The 18,057-nt window shown below is 32.5% G+C and overlaps 3 protein-coding genes across 3 annotated transcripts; 1 reads left to right on the forward strand and 2 right to left on the reverse strand.

Moving 5' to 3' along the window:
• Nucleotides 1-5,102: 5,102 nt before the first annotated feature.
• KABA2_02S00132 (SRP1/TIP1 family protein) lies at nt 5,103-6,734 on the reverse strand (the record flags this gene model as incomplete). The annotated part of the gene is made up of 1 exon (XM_041548706.1): nt 5,103-6,734. The coding sequence occupies one exon, from the start codon at nt 6,732-6,734 to the stop codon at nt 5,103-5,105; it is 1,632 nt and encodes a 543-aa protein (XP_041404640.1).
• Nucleotides 6,735-12,609: 5,875 nt separating this feature from the next.
• On the forward strand, nt 12,610-14,553 carry KABA2_02S00154 (uncharacterized protein; the record flags this gene model as incomplete). The annotated part of the gene is made up of 1 exon (XM_041548707.1): nt 12,610-14,553. The coding sequence occupies one exon, from the start codon at nt 12,610-12,612 to the stop codon at nt 14,551-14,553; it is 1,944 nt and encodes a 647-aa protein (XP_041404641.1).
• A 464-nt stretch (nt 14,554-15,017) lies between these two features.
• On the reverse strand, nt 15,018-17,744 carry ARG81 (Arg81p; the record flags this gene model as incomplete). The annotated part of the gene is made up of 1 exon (XM_041548708.1): nt 15,018-17,744. The coding sequence occupies one exon, from the start codon at nt 17,742-17,744 to the stop codon at nt 15,018-15,020; it is 2,727 nt and encodes a 908-aa protein (XP_041404642.1).
• Nucleotides 17,745-18,057: the final 313 nt, after the last annotated feature.

The following is an 18,057-nucleotide window of genomic DNA, read 5'->3' on the forward strand; positions in this document are numbered from 1 at the left end:
CCTTTTGTAGAAGCATAATCTGTGGAGCCACCACTAGGGAAGCTGTTCGAGGAAATGCCTGTTTCCGAAGACAACATTATTGGACTACTTGTAGATAAAGATGAAAGATGGTGAGAGTCGGAATCAGATGTTGAAATTTGGTCAGATGACAAAGAGATATGGGTTGATGCTCCATTGTCTGAAACAGAGGTTGAAATGTCACTAGATGTATCTGGTTCAAAGGATGTGGACATTTCAGACAGAGAGTCGAGAGTCGAAGAAAAAGAAGATAGTGGTTCATTACTACTAGATGAATGTAAATCTGACGTGGCAACAGATGATTCGGAGACAAAATCAGAGGTTAAAGTTGCACTTGATGATAATTCCATAGAAGAAGATGGAACGGAAGTTATTACGGTTGAAGATTCAACTTCGGAGGTAGTAGCACTTGAAAACGAAGGTTCGGAGCTTATATTTGTCGATGATTCGGCTTGTGATTCGGTTTCTGAGGAAACAGCAGTAGACTCTGGTTCTGAAGTAGTAATACTAGAAGTTGCGACAGTTGATGAAATTTCCATTGCGGAAGAAGAAACACTGCTTGACGCATATGCTGGAGTTTGCACAATATACAACGATTCGATAACTCTTTCACCACCAGCATTTGTAGAAGTTGCATATTGAATAGATGTTTGCGTAGTAGAACCCTCCCATGCAACTGTAGTGGTGGTGGTAACATTAATGTACGAACAGGCAAGGAGGTCTCCCGCTGTAACCATGCGTAAAAATGGGTTAATATTATTGTGTTGAACCCCATCGGGGTCTGTCATAGTTAATTGAAACGAAGCATCTGCACCATTAGTATTCATATACATTATGGTCATGTCATAATAGAAGCCCGCATAGAGTAAGACGGAGTCTTCTAGTTTATTATTTTCCGGTTCCGATTGAAGATCTGCAACATAAAAAGATAGACCTCGATCCCAATCAGGATAGATTTCGCAACAATATGCATTCATTGAGTCCTCTAGGTTCATCAATGCACCTTTGGACGCAGCTATGTTAAAAGTGTAGTATCCAGTCTTCGGTACTACTAATGTGGAGGTAGCGTCAAAGGTAAAATTCGAAATTGTCGTGTTTCGTCCGTATATATCTCCGTAAACTACGGTATTGGGGTCACCTCCTGTGGTTGCTTCAAAATTTAGTGTGGGGGTAAATACAATAAAACCAGAACCAGAAGGATCTAAACTAGTTAAATATTCCCATTTTGTCCGATCACCATAAGGAGCTTTGTTGTTCAGAGCACACTTATGAAAAGTTATTCTAGACATTCCTGTTGATCCGACTCCCAAATAATCTTCATCAAAATGGTATTGATATACGGAACATTTTGGATAATTATTTTCCTGAGATTGGACCGTTGTAAATAAGAAGGTTGTTATTAATGTTAAAATTAAACTGTTCATAGTTGTGTAGTTTATTTTTATTTTATATTGCATAGATTGGAATTTTTATTATAGCTTTTTTTAAAAATAACCTCTGAGGAAATGTAGTTTATTTAATTGCATAATTCGAGAAACATCTGGCTATATATATACCTCAGACATATTAGAATATTTTGAATAACAATTGAATAATCCTCCTTAATCAAATTAGAACTGTTCTGGATATAGAGTTTTAGACAATTGCGATTTGTTAATTGTTTTTTAAGAGTATACTCAGTTTTTACGGAAATCCTGTATCAATTAAAGGTGATGATTAACAAACGGTAAGGTGTATTCATTATTGTTAAGATTTTTTTATTCATGAGGGGTGTTCCCGTGGAAAGCAATATGAAATAATAATGAATAAACAAACTAGCCGTACTTGGGAGAAAGAATCTCGTAGACGATCAAGAGATATCTATATACCGATCAGTTGCGGCAATGTTGTGTTTTTGGCTTACTATGGTTAACCTTTTTTTCTCTTTTGGGTTAGTTAACAGCTCTATGAATTTCACGGAGAACCCTTAATAGTTCACGTTTAACTCAGTATGACTTTCATCAGATAATTTACTGAGATCCCAAGTGGTAGTCAGAAGTATGGAAAAGAACGGAGAAGATTTGGATGAAATTTAGTTTCCTTATGTTATCCAAAAAGTTTAATATCGGGTTCGATATAATGTAATTGGCTAAGCAAAGTGTTTACCCTCAAAAATAAAAAGAGAGAGGCACTTCCTGCAACTGCATTTTTAATTTCTCGTCTGGTGGTCCCAAAAGTAACTGCTTAGTTCAGTTTACGTTTACTGGTTTTTTCTATTTACGAAGTTCCACGGAAAGTAATGACGATCGAAACTCAAATAAAATTAAAGCACAGACTGTAGCGCAGGGAGCGACCTCCTCTCTAAAAAAAAATTAGCTGAACAATTCGAATGCCGATCCTTTGGAAAGCAGAGGATAGTAAATCACCCCTCTCCTCTTCCTTCCCGTTTGGTGGAGAGATCTACATTGGGTCGATCTTTTTGTATAGTTTTATTTTTTATTGGGAAGATGAATATTGGCAATGGTAGGTTTATTCTACCTGCTAAGTCTGATACAGAAGAGGAATAGTACAGATTGTGTACCAGTATTTTTTCAAGATTTTTTTTTTATCAGAGATATACCATTAGAATTCTTATAGATATGTATTCCGATGGACTAATCAGGATTGGAAAATTCTTTAAATTTACTGTCTCAATTTATTTTATTATGGAAAGTCCTTTTTTTGGTAATATAACAAACAACGATAGTAGCATTTGTCGACAAAGACTTTTTAATGGTAGATTATAGTCCAAGGATAGGTGCCTTGCCTCTTGGAAAAAGGGAAATATTATTAGTTAGAAAGAAACAGTTGAGCATCTAATTAGTATGATGATGTACTTTATGCTTGTGAAATAAAATATCTTCGACCCTGCAATTGTTATTTGGTGCATTGTTTTCTAGAGGAGACTGTTGGTCCCATATTACTTATTAAGTCTTGTAAAAATAAAATAACAAATCATTCTTTAGTAAGTACTGTAGAAATTCTAAATTTGATGTGGAAGAGAGAGAAAGACGAAATTGAATGAAAAACGTCTTCTCACTCCTTGTTAGTGCCAATATGTTGTGGTACATAGAGTAAGATCGTCTCGATGTAGGAAAGTCAGGTGTCTTTGATGCTGAGATATCGACGAGCATGAGACCTAAGAAAGAAGATTAGAGTTGAGTAGTACATAAAACAATAAGGATCATCTTATAAATATCTAAATAATATATATTAACAACCAGTGTAGTTCTAATCACAACACAGGAATAGATATAAAATACATATGTAGAGAATATAAGGTTGATATTTTAACACACTTCATAATAACTGTGCTTAAAGGTAGTTCTTTACCTATTGAAATTAAGTGTTGTGCATATTACTCTTAATTTCTGACACTTTTCATTATGGATAAGGAAATGTTCGGGATATAGTCGACTATTGGTATGAAAGCATCGAACACTTTAATTTCTTAAATTAAGATATAACATCATCAAATAAAGATTATATTCATTTTTTAGGGAGAAATAGTGAACTTTTTTTCTGTGGCAGACGGGTGTATAAGTATAAGGCAAGTTTCCTGTGTGGGTATGATTCCCTAGTCACAGATGTAGAATCTTTAAATGATACTGTTGTCCAACTTCTTGATAATACTCAATTAACAACAGATATACACGTTTTATAAAATATTTCTACACATATACAGATTATATTATTCAATATGTTGATGTTAGTGTTACGGTTTCCCACCTTATTACATACGTAGTATATTTACCTACTCTAAAATGATTGTTTATACATATATTTTAATACTAACCGAAATAGTGACAGAAGTATTGTCTGTATCTCTTTTAATTATAAAGACACTAAAAAATATGAACACAAAACGGTTTAAGTTACCTGAGTGTACAGTAGATGAAAGTAACGATACACTCTATATTACTAATGCCATGTCGTGAATAATTCAATACTAAACAGTTTAGAACAGAATTATGTGTCTGATGATATATTACTATCAACAACAAGCACAGTTTCTTGTTTATCATTAGAATCGTCAAAAAATGTTCACAATCTTGAAGCTAGGCCCCCTAATAAATAGGAATAATCTTCCAGTTTAAGTGCTATAAATTTTGAAGAAGCTACACCCTAATTTTTCAGGACTTCAAAAGAGCTCTACTGTCCAAAACGATAGATCCAACACAACCTACAACGACTGACGCTACTCCAAATTTTAAATGTTAACTGGTCCTAGGTACCATCAATGGGGATATTTATAGTAATGAAATTACAGAACGAAAAAGTAACGGTTTTGCTAACTCATCAGACAGTCACCTTTATGGGTATAAAGTTGAAGATAAGATGGAAGTTGATCAGTACTCGACACCAACAGAGCCTTACTGTGAATTATATCCTTCTCAGACATTAAATTTGGGCATACTAGCTTCAGGAAATATTAACACTCAGAAACAGGGAATTCTTGGACAAGAAAGTAATGATGTTTTTAATAATACTAAACTAAGTGAGGTGTTGTATGATACAACAAGTACAGTTGGGATGAATCCAATTTTAACATATTTCCCTAATATTACTTCAACGAGCAACAAAAATAAAACGTTGGGTAGTGGTACTAAACGTAAGTGGGACAATGTGGTGGTGATTCAGAATTCACATAATGAAGAAGCGAGACTAACTCCAGTTATTTCAGTTCAATATAATGAAGCAAAATAAAAATGTAAACATGTTTTTGAGTGAATCTTCAGAATTCGGTCATTATTCACTATATTAATGTAGCATCAGAAAATTGTAGTACTTATTAAACTGTTCCCGTATGTATCTCAATATTCTTTATATCACATTAAAAATGAAGGTTATAATTATTATAACTTCATTAAATTGTACAACTATATATATAAAACTAAATTGAAATATATAGTTTTATATAAAATGATTATTCAGGTATCTTTCAAAGTACTTATTGTTAAGTATGTGGATTAGGATATTTGGAATTGATCCATTATGGTTTTCAAAATCACTTAGTATTATTAAAAATATATGTATATATAAGTTACCACAGTAGAGCAGTAACATTATAGTAGTAACAGGGCTACTCCAAAAAAGGCAGACCTTATATTGTTGATTTTAGCATTTGCAATATTTTCTAACTGTACAACAACACTGCTTATGGAACCGCTAGCCTTAGGACTAATCGACACAGGCACAAATGTGGATGAAGTGGAAGCTTCGTTGCCAATTGTTGCTTCAACAGAACTGTTAGATCTAGAATTAATTAGTTCAACTTTGGTAGAAATAGAAGGAATTAAAGAATTTTGATATCTCGAGGAGCTACCTGCATCGTCATAGGTACTAATAGTAGTAGTAGTTGCGACATCGATAGAGTCAATATTTTTTATGGAATCGGTGAATGAAACCGTAGAAACAACAGAGGAAACAATGGATCTTGTATAAAGGTATCTTTCATTGCAAACGGTCATCGTGGTGGTTGTTAATGAATTTACAGTTACTAGTGAAGCCGTGTTCATAGATTCTTCTGAAATTAAGCTGCTTGTAACAGTAGTCCAGGCTGTTTCTTTCTCGACCACAGAGTTCTCTATGCAACCTCCGGAGCAAGATGTAATAGTGTCAATTTTAGTAGCAATAATAAAGTTTGTAATAATTGTAATAGTCCTATTGTTGACTTCGGTAAAATAGGCTGTAGCAACGCCATTAGAGTTTGTGAAGGAGGTGACACTTTCTTCTGGGGAGGTAGACATTGTGGAATTCAAGCTGTTTGAAGACACCATTTCAGTAGCATATGTGTAGGAGTCAGCAAAAGAAACAAAGTTAGATGATAGATTTATGCTTAAACTTACAGCATCGATATCAGTTGTACAAGAAGATTGTAAGGAAACATCAGGGTTTAATAATATTACATCGGATAACGTAGATATTGATGTGGTTAGAACAGTGGTAGATGGGTCAGTGATAGTTAGAGATGACGTACTTTTTGGTAGACCAACATTTTTTCGATTAGAAACAGAGGATGCACCATTGGTAGTATTAGAAACGTCATTTTTAGACGATGTAGCAGTTGGAATATTTATGGTACTGCTCGAGCCAGAACCCAAATATAAAATGCTTTCAGGAGACGCTAAGGAATTGCAGAGTGTACTAGTAGATGTTGATACAACAGCAGATGATGTTTGAGATGCGGTTGCTGCGTTAAATGAAGAACTAGAAGGCTCTGTTGAGGTAATAGTTGTAGAAACGTCATCAGAAATGGTTGAAGTAGGATAATTGGTGGACGTACTTGAGGATGTACTAGAAGAAGTTGTAATCAATGTAGTCGAGGAAGTTAATGGATATAACGTGGCATCTACATTTGCAATTGCGGCTTCTATTTCTGAGGAAAGATAGGATGTGTACCATGGAACTGCAGTAGCCATGGCTTCAAGGGCAGACACATCAAGCATTGTGAACATACTTGTATAAGACAGATCTGTAGCAGTACGAACTACCATATACACTTCAACAATACCGGTTGGAATAGAACGACCAGAAGTTAAAAACCAGGCTGTATACTTACCGAAATTGTCATTAACATCATTCAGTAAGACAATCAATTCAGCAATTTTTTCTAGAGTTGGATCTGAAGAGGCATTTACTGTTAAAACTAATCCTAAGAATAAAATATGATATGATAACCGCATAATGTGTAACATATATATAGTTTGTTATATCACAGATTAAGATAAGTATATAAACAGAACGATACAATGATAAGGGGTAGATATGATATTCATAATTTGAGATCTTTATAGCCTTTATATATGTGAGTGGAATATTTGATTAAGATGATTGGGAAAAGATTTTCATTGCTAATCTTATTCATGTAGGTTATCCATCAGCTATTCGTATTGGTTCGTTAAGTCGTATTATAAAAACTAACCCAATAAAATAATTAGAATTGAAATATTTGCTGAGGGTACCATGTAGATATTTTCTTTATGAAATACAAGCGTTGATGGAACATAGTTCGTTTGAGTATGTCTAAAATCTATCGTTCCACGACCAAATAGAATTCAAATAGAATCTAGTGATGAAAATGTGGAAAGTATTCCTGGAATTTTTTCATATAAGAACAAATGTTCGCTTTTAATTTGGTAAATAAAAGCAAAATAACAATTTTAGTTTAAAAGCATCGATTTATTACTGAGATTAAAATCAAGTAAACGATTCAGAATCAAATCTCAAAGAAGGATGTTGAACGAAAGTTCATTAACATAATTTCAGGTAGGTACAGATTAATCACTTTAACTGGGAAATATGAATAGCTGAGTCGCAATTATTAATCAGTTCATAAGGTAATATTAGTTTTAAATTTACTTTGGCGAAATATTTAACCCCTATAATAATAATAAATATTAGTAACTGCGACGTACCTCCATTTCTTGGTATTTCCACTTATTTTTGTTTTCTCGTATTGTAGAACTAATATGATTGTAGCTGAGGGGTAATGATTACTGGTAACCATTGATTAGGAAAAATTTTCTAAGTTCTCTTGGCTTGCTTAGAATTAAATATATCTTTGGAGACATCATATGTACGCCATCTCTAACGTTAATATTCAACGTATCTACTCCAATGTCATTGTGTGATTAAATACCTATAAAATATGAAGCAGGGAAATGTTGTCATCATTCTCTATAGGACTCAAAAACATTTTAATATTAACTTTTGGCAATTTACTCTCTATTTACTTCTTTTCATACCTCGTATAAGTTTGAATGTAAACATTGTTTTTAATATATGGACAGTGTTGCCAAGAAAAATATTTTAGCATATACGGGGAGAAGCAGAGAACCATCGATAAAAAAAAGTATGGCTTGGCAATTTTTTATACTACGCAGTTTGTTTGAGAACTGGGATTAATTCTAGGAATTGGGATCTTGTTAATCACATCTTTATGACCTGTTCATTAATATAAGGTACAACTGCATTTAGAGTACGAAGCTTCTATAGTGACTAAAAGATCTGATCCTGTCATTAGAGATATGTTGAATTTAATATATCCTGTGCAATTTATGGAATTAATTATAATATTTTCGTATAATAGTCTAAATATAAAGGCATTATCATTGTTAATTTAACGTGTATTTCTCAGAACAGTATTCCTTCACACCGTATTATATATTCCTCATATACGAAAACTGTGAATAGAGTTCACCTTCATTTCAACAGTTTGGTTGTTATATTCAACCTTTTATATTTTTATAGGTTTCTTATAAATGTTATTAAAATTTTAATTGCATTGTGACAATTGGTCACAGTAGAAGTGATAACTTTAAGTAACTCAAACCAAGATAATTTACAGAAGATATGGTCAAGATTTTTCCAGAGATTTTTCCAGAGATTTTTAAAGTATGTTTAATTGTAAAAAGTTGACTTAAATTGACTAATCATTGCGTAATCTTTTCACCATTATTCTCTTACCGAAAGAGAGGTGAGAACCTGAAAATTGTCATTCTCTTTGGAGTGGGTGTTATTCTCTATTTTTGTAAATATTTCTCTTTGTACCAGTACTACATTTTCTCAATCAGAAAAAAGTACTAATAGAGGACATCATAGTAGAATACCCAACCAAAATGACAATGACAACAAGTCCTCGAAAAACGTTTTTCATTAACTAGGTAGTTTCCCTCATCAAAGTTTTTTTTGTAACCTATTTATATTATTTTAAACGGGATATAGCAATTTTAAAACCTGATCTGTAACTATTACAAAGGGAAATTGTACCATATTGTAGAATTTAACTATTTTTCTATCAATATAGTGTGAGTTGACTGTAGTAAAGTGCCAAAGCACATATGAACGATGTATAATATGGGTATAATATTATCACTACACATATGTTTGAGGGTACACTTGAGATGCCTTTTTCATGACCTTTACTTTGGTCCTGATGTAGTCTAGTTGCAATTAATAATGGTATATTTGTGAAACTCGAGGAAAGTTATGCATTCCCTACATTAAATAATTTTAAAGATTTATTATATTAACTGTTATATTTTATCTCAATTTAAGAAACTATATTATATGGGTGGGATATATTTATTCCTCTAAGACACTAAAATAAAACAGTGATTCTAATTTAAATGTTTGATTGAATGAAGTTGTCGTTGAACATTAGAACTGCATCTCAATGAATACGCACTGTATTTGAATACAAATGTAACAGAAATAATTAATATCCCATTTTGACCTGTTCAACGTTAGGGAGGCAAAATTCAAAGTATTATTCAAAAGACATATTGAAGAAAACATTTTGGTACATTATTGTAGAATGGTTGCACATATATAACAACCCAAACATTCTCTCGTGGGCTATACGTGTATATGTAATTCCCTATTATATAACTAAGTAAGTGAGTCTTATGTGTAACTAAAAAATTCCTATTAACGAAGTAATGCGATGTTATGTATTTATATTTCGAGAAAGATATCACAGGAAATAGAATTACGGTTATGTAGTAGCATATACTTATGATAATAGAGCGCTCAGCTATTTCTAGACAATCTGTAGAATGATATACGGAATATCTGTTGAGAGAAACCTTAATTTTATAATATTGAAATATTTAAATTTTCTTAAAATCTGTTAACTGTTGTAAATATTAAGTAGAATAACACCAAAAGGAACCCAGACACAAACTATTTAATTGTTTATAATTTTTTTTTTATTCTTGAAATTTAAAACAATACTCTAGTTTTTATAATGCCAAGGTATAGACAAATTCGACAAATTCATTTTACATTGTAATGAAAATTTTGATAGCTTTAATAATTGCACTTATCAGTTGTATTGTTTAATGTTAAACAATAGAACGGTGGTTTATTTGTTGCTATTTGTACAAATGGTACCGTTGTATGAGTCTCATCTTGTATTTGTACCATATACAAAGAGTGTTTCTTGTTAAGTCAATTGGTCTATGTACTTCTACGGTTAGGTTGTCGTTTTAACTTCGCTGAAATCCCAGGTTTATTGATTTGACTTTGAATTCGCTTTTAGAAACATTTCTACTGGCAAATTAATTTTATGGGAAAGTACCTAAATTAGAAACACTTCATGAATGTTATGTAACATGGGAGGATCAGGAGTTAGAGATTTACTACGAACTTAACTTGAAGAATCAAGACTCTCTGTGTATATTAAATAATCTACAAGATATATTTAACTAGCTTTCTTGAATGTATTGCTCCAAGATCAAATGCATGTCACCTTCTCATAAATACACGTAATTGGAAGTTACCACGACATAGTTATATTTTAGATGTAGTAACATAACAAGATTCACATTTTAAAGTGTTATGATGTGACATATTTGGTAAAGCAAATCGTTTAGGACGTTGCGAAAGTTCATTAAAAAAGGCTTAGAAAACTGGTAGTAATCGCTCACCACTGTACCAAAATATGTTTGAGAAGTGACCCTAAACAAGAGTAAGCTCCATTCTAACATATATTCAGGGTATGCTAAATTATGGTTCAAACATCTTCGTTATAATAAACTTGTAATATTAGGTAACTAACCTGAACGATGTCGACACTATCTATAATGCATACATGTTAAGAAGCATCTACAAAAAGGGAATCCCACTTACAATTCTGATTTCACGCAGAAGTCAGGTTGTATGTCCATCCGTAAGACATGTTACCTCTAAGAAATGTGACTTATCCATAATTTCATAGGGATATATTTAGAACATTATACTGGGACGCTGTACCATACGACGAACTTCCCATTACTATACGGAAGATATGGAATCTAAACTGGTCTCTCTATCGAATAAACACCACCACTATTCTATAATATCGTCATCAAAAGATAAATATCTACTCCTTTCACTAGTTCATTAAACTTTGAAACAATAGGTAGAACCTTTCACATGAAGTTGTCTCCTTTTTTTTTTTTAGTGGGATCATTAAACAATATAAGAGGTTTCTTTTTCAACTCGGAATCGTTGAATGTTTGTTAAATTTTTTTTTTCAAGGGGAAAGACAATACAGAAAAATTCAAATTCTAGACTCGCAAACTAACTCAACTTATGCTACCAAGTCAAATGAAATATTAACTGTAAGTACTCTCTATTGTTCGTTATATTGGTAACAAAAGTATACAACATATGCATATTATTACAATACGCAATACGCAAATGAATTTTACGAGGTTATAGGCATCAAATAAATATTACACATAGCATAGTAACTTCAAAGTTCTCTTTTTGTCTTTTGGTAAACAGACATATCCATTTCTTCGCTTTGTTTTTTTCAATAGAGAGTTATTCAAGCATCTGTGCTCCTGTGAACTATTAGTAATTCTTTTATTATCTAAAGCATTGTAATCGTCCGAAATATTTCTACTGTTTTGTTTGTGTCTCATTAAATAGCAACAATAGGATGATATTTCACTTAGCCATTGTCTCTTATATTGCTTTAATTACAGGAACAGTTTAAATAATAAAAATGTCCTAAAATTCTTTTAAGAAAACCATGTACTTTTCTAATTGAGAACGAAATGTGTATGTTTTACTGTTTCACTTTCGAAACAGCTTTCATTAAATTTCCTATTATTTTGCCACAAACTGGCTTCCTTAACATATAATGTAAAGATAGTATATAGTTATCTTGAGAAATCAATTAAGGGTTATAATTAACTGAATTATTTTCCTTTTCGTTTACTGTAAATGACTAATCCATTTTTGTTGGGAAGACTTGATATAGAAAGTGTTAACGGTTTCATTATTACTTAAAGAAATTTTAACTATTAAAATGTCAAATTCAGTCATCCGGGAATTTGGTTTCCTATTACGAAAAATATTGAATATCGCTTTCCTTAGTAACAATCACTCAATTCTTTGTTTGGAAGTGTGTTTATTGCTTGCCTATCCAACCACATGTTTGCACACTTAGATTACTATAATTTATTGTGTCTGAAATGGTATTACATGTATTATGTTTTGTTAAAACCATAATTTTATTATTTCAGAGACCCAACTTTTGATCGAGCCTTTGATGGCTATTTGAATTTTATCTTACGAAATAAATAATTTAGTCAATACAACCCTTAATTAACGAAAGTCTTTATTACAGGAAAGCTTTGAAATATTTCAATAGTCCGTAGCTATAAAAACTTTCATTATTAATAACAATAGAAACATTGCCATATCCAGTGACTTTAAACATCAAAATTACTTATCAAAGTAGTTGCTATGATATTTGTATATTGTATCTGTTTACGGTCATAAATAATCCACTTTTGGAGAAACTGGATTAAATTAACTTACGTTGGTAAATTGCCGGGTCTTGGAGGCATGTGGGACATGAATTACATAAATCATTTAGAGATATATCTCGGCGAATTCATGACAATCCTATTTGCTCATATCTTGTATATAAAGAGTGAAGTTTTGGCTGAGAATTGTGATATTCTGTTTTTCCATATCTACCTTCTTGCTATTTCCAAACAAGTGTAATATAATATCCCATACCATATAAAACTACTTTTCCAATAAGATTAAACAAAAATATCAATAGCTTAGATGAAAATGTACATAGGTTCCTTTTCCTATGCCGTATTTATTCTGCTGGTTAAAGCAACCGAAGCTCAGATTGCTCCCTCAGTCGTAGGCCAGTATTATACGAACTCTTCAACCATCATCACTACTTCATCTCCATTACCAACAGAGTTGACTACAATTTCGTCCATAGTCTCATCAACTTTATTACCAAGTATTGTTTCTTCTTCTTCTTCTTCTTCTTCTTCTTCTTCTGTTGATTTTATTACCACCAGTACATTCAGTGTTCAAGAACATATTACTACTACTTTGTCTTCAGACTATATTACATCTAGCTTATATTTTAGTTCATTGACAACGCCAGTCAACACAACCTCCTCCATATCTTCTACTATACTTTCAAATCCGTCGGAAGTGTTCTCTACCTCTAGTTCTAAAATTGAAGTAGTTTTATCGTCAGATATTGCAACAGTGATTCCTACTACCATTCCTTCCACCATTCCTTCCCAAAATACTACTACTAGTCTAACAACAGACTTAACTTTTAATACAACTGTAGCTCCAACTTTCGTTTCAACTACTAATCTACCTTTGGCTACTTCCAATACTACTATTCCAATCCTCACCACATCTTCAGACACTACCTCTGCAACTTTAACTACTATTATACCATTTAATACTACTAGTATTTCAAACACTACTACATCTTTTAATGCAACTACTCTGGTTGAGACAACTCCTATTACTACTTTACTTCTTCCTAGCAGTACTTCAGTTTTAACCTCTTTATCTTCGATATCCACTTTTTCTTCTAGTGTTTTCGATAATTTTACAACATTGGTTGTTTCTTCTTCGACTGTATCCTATCCTTCTGTAATCAATAGTACTACCGCTCCGATCTTAGCGTCGTCGACATATTTTAATAAAACTACAGGTACTATCGACTACAGTTCAACATCTATTCTGAACGCAACATCATTGAGTACGTCGTCTACTACTAATATAGCATCCTATTTACCTCCCTTGACTTCGATTATCGCATCTACTGAGCCTAGTACTTATACTACACCAATTCTAAGTGTCAATTCAAGCACAACGGGAATAATTGCTAGCTCATCTCAGCTAACTAATTTTTACAACAGTTCATCATACAATATTATTACGAGTCCAATTTCCTCAACTACTTCATTTACATCAACAAAATCAATTTCGGGATCAGTCTCTAAATCAAGCGTTTTTATTTCAAAAATACTTATTACTGCTTTTCCATCAGTTATTGTATCAAGTGTTAACAGCTCTCATGTTCTATCATCGACTACTACTTTATACATCCCAACATTGAAAATATCCTCCTTCCCTAGCACTGTAGTTGTGACGACTCATCCCTCAAGATCCACTACTGTTGAATATGTGACATCAACGGATGAGAATATCGATTCCTTTGAAACCTCTACAGAGGAGCTTCCAAAAATTGGGGAAGCTGTCATTGACCTTGGCGTCGATATATTGGACCTCGGAGACGATTTATTAACTGAAGCTTTGGATATTCTGGATCCTGAAGAAAATAAAGAAAATTATAACAATGATAATGATAATGACTATGACAATGATAATGATAACGACTATTACAATGAGAATTATGACGACAATGGCTATTACAATGAGAATTATGACGACAATGGCTATGAAAATGATAATTATGACGACAATGGCTATGAAAATGATAATTATGACGACAATAGCTATGACGGCGATGGTTATGACGACGACGATTTATGGCATCAAAGGCGTCATCATGAACGTCCACGTCACCATAGTTGGTGGAAAAGAGATATGATTGAAAATTCTAGAATACCCGTAACTAAGAGGAACTTATACGAGGCTGGTGTGGTAGAAAATCGTGCAAGCACTATTAGTGCCTCTTATATGCTGATTTTCCTACTTGCCGTTTATTTTCTTTTCTTATAGATGATTTTTTTTCAATTAACACATTTTCGATAGAGAACTGAACAAACCAGCACCGTAATTTCTCCATGATACCCTACTTCTATTACTATTTTCTTATACTCCATTATGTTATTAATCATTTTAATAAATACCCAATAAACCCTTCTTTTCTACTAAGACAATCGAATATTATTATCGATTTCGTTCTTTTTCTTCCTATAGACTTAATTATGATTAACAAATGTAAAGCTATATATAAGATTATCAAAAAATAATCTATTGAGTTTTTTACTGTTTAACAATGTATAACACTTTTCGTAAATAAGAACACATTTTTAAATATAGTTTAGTTGAATATATTATAATTTATGGTATCTCTGATTGTATACCTCCTTACCGCTATATAAAATTATTTAGACATATACAATAATTTTGCTAATAACAAAGAAATTTAATGTGATATATTTATTAAACAGACTATTCGATTAGGATAGCATCAAATTCATTTCCCAGTCTTGATATACAGTAAACCAATCATCACCATGTGCACCTACTTTTCTTCTGCGCCAAACTTCAAACATAACTTGTCGAGCTCCCCAATATGAGCCCATTCCACTTTCAGCCAGTTTTGCAGCCCATTTGCGGTATTCGTTTTGTTCATCCTCTGTCATGCTAGCACATCCCGCAATGAATCCTTGCCATATTAAAGGAACCATTTTCACTTTCTTACTTTCTATTAAGATGTTCATTTTCCGTAAATGATTAAGTACTTTTTCAACATATTGCTGCAAAAAGTTATTACTTAAATCTCTAGCCATTGAGAAGTAATATATAATTAGGCCATTGAAAAAACTCATTGTGTGATGATAAAGGGCCTCTATTGGATCGCTAACAAACTTTCGTTCTCCAATTTCTGAACCAATATCATAAAATTCCCATTCCGGCTTCCATTTCATTAGTCTTTTCTCAAATTTTTGAGTTACTTCAATAAATTGGCGAGGTACTGGAATATACTTCATTTTATAATATTTCGTATGCCGTACAATTCGAACACAATCCGAAAATAAGAGAATTAATGAGTTTGGAAGTCCGTATAGAGTCTCTATGTCGACAATATCCATCTTTGTATCTAATGATGATTTTGTGTGGAAGAAGCTATTACTAGTGAGGTTTTCAAAGATTGGAGGCGATATTCCAGTTGAGTCATCGGATGAATTATCAGAAATATTATTCTTAACGAATTCAATTCTAATCTTTCCATCTTTTTTGTTTAATGCTTCCTTGAATTGTCCATCCAATCCTTGTTGTGCTTCGATTTCATTATGTTCATTACCATTGTTAGTTTTATTGTCCAAATTAGGTAGGCTATTTACTGAGAATACAATTTCAGTAGATGTTACTTTATCTAATGCAGTACTATCCTGAATTAACTTCAAAAAAGAAAATATTCTATGCAAGGTTTTGGCCTTTTCAGATAACTTAGGTCTATGTTCCATTCTATATTCAATAAATTTTTCTCCGAGATCTAAATGTTGCTGACAATCGGACATAGTACCCCATACGACATCAATAGAATTCATTGACAATATTGCTGTTAATACATCTTTGTATCTTTCTTGTTGAACGGAAGATGACAAGCATTGTTTAAGGAAACCTGTGGCTTGTGTTCTAAATTCTATACCCAGATTTAGAAATAAAGTTTGTTCTTTAGAATTTTTAGGTAGTTTACTCTTCAAATTGAAGCATGAAACAGCCAGTAATGCATTCAACAAACAATTTCTTGAACTTGATGTATGACCTAATCCTGCTATATCACCAAGAGCTGATAATGCCCTTGGGAAATACAATTTTTTCCATGGATTTCTATCTGGTAATGATACAACGGTCATCAAATCCGCAACTTTATCGTAATAATAAGTTAAAAGAAATCTTGTTAGACCATGAACCACTAGACCTGTAGTAGGAACATTGAATGGTAGCTTTGCATTTCTTAAACAAGTTACCAAGTCATCTTGGTCCTTTACTTTCGAGTCTATTATTTCAATGGCTGTCTTAGGCATACCATTATCAGAATTTGGTGCATTGATTTCTAAATTGTTTTGTTGTTTTCGTTGAATATCTATTTTGTTAATTGTTTGCTGATGTTCGTTCACTTCAATTTCTTCAGGTTTTTGGAACAAAGAATGTAGTGCACTTTGTACAGTATTACCAATTTGATGTGCTTCTTCAGTGGAACCATCATTTTCCACTGTTGTTTTTGTGATGGATCCATTTTCTTCATCTATTTCATTTTGATTCTTTTCTGCCGACGTCAAATATGTTCTATCAAAAGGTGTTCCCTGAGATGCAAAAGCTGATAATAATACTTCTTCACGTAACTCTTTAGATATCCATTCAAATCCTGGAAAACTTGTTAAATCGGTGTTATATCCCATGGATTGAGGATTTGTTAGATTCAAATTATCTTGATCTGTTATTTTTTTTGTGTGAGCAATTTTTGGAACAGTCTCTTTTACTGAATCTTTTTGATTTTGTGGTATATTTTCATTTTCATTATTTGTAGCTTCATATATTTCAGGACAAATCGATTCATCATTCCCATTTTGAGACGATACCAAAGATAGTGAATTTATTGGTTCTTTAATAATATTTAGTTCATTTGATGGAGTTGGAGTTGGAGTTGGAGATGCCGTCAACCATGCATGTTTTGAAGTCGAAGCTGATTTTTGTTGTCTTGTTGATATATTATCGTTATCTAGGGTCTTATCACTACCCAAAAACACACCAAATTTTTCAATGATCCAAGTTTTCCCATGCTCCACTTTTTCAGGTGGTGGAGCATGTAATAAAGTCAATTCATCATCCATATCTTCATGATAAACATATTCTTTATCATACCTAACAAAATCTATATTTCTTCTTTGAAATCTTCTTGGTTTTTCCTGGACCATAGGACTATTACCATCCGTACTACTGTTGTTACTATCTGCTCTTGAATTACTATTGATCTGTACCCCAAAATCATCGAATTGAACTAAATTCGACCATCTCAATTTAATATCATACCCACCACATTCTAGGCCAGATTTAATACACCTAGTACAATTAGGTCGCCGAAGATCACATTTCACTTTTCTAGCCCTACAAGTCCAACAGCCGGTGAAGGTTTTGGCTCGTTTTGATTTAGTAGGTAATTTGCTTACTCTATTCATTATATTTAAATTTTGGTACTATTCGCAATTAATATAAATAAATAAATAAAAAGAAGCACGAACCAAAGCAATTGTATTTACCACTTTTATTTTTGAGCGATTCAAACTTAATTCAAGCCTTTTATCAGATAATACTATGTTGTAATCCCTTGAAGATAATAATATCCCAATATCGATGCGATGATCTTTACTTTCTGGCGATGACCTTTGTTTATTAAAACCTTAAACTTCTAATCGCTACCTCTTGACGTTAAAAGTTGTTAAATAAATATATATATATTTTATAGTGGGAAAGAATTTCTCCCTCTAAAGA

The sequence above is a fragment of the Maudiozyma barnettii genome (genome assembly GCF_903064755.1).
Source record: "Maudiozyma barnettii strain CLIB 1767 genome assembly, contig: KABA2_02, whole genome shotgun sequence".
Lineage (NCBI taxonomy): Eukaryota > Fungi > Ascomycota > Saccharomycetes > Saccharomycetales > Saccharomycetaceae > Maudiozyma > Maudiozyma barnettii.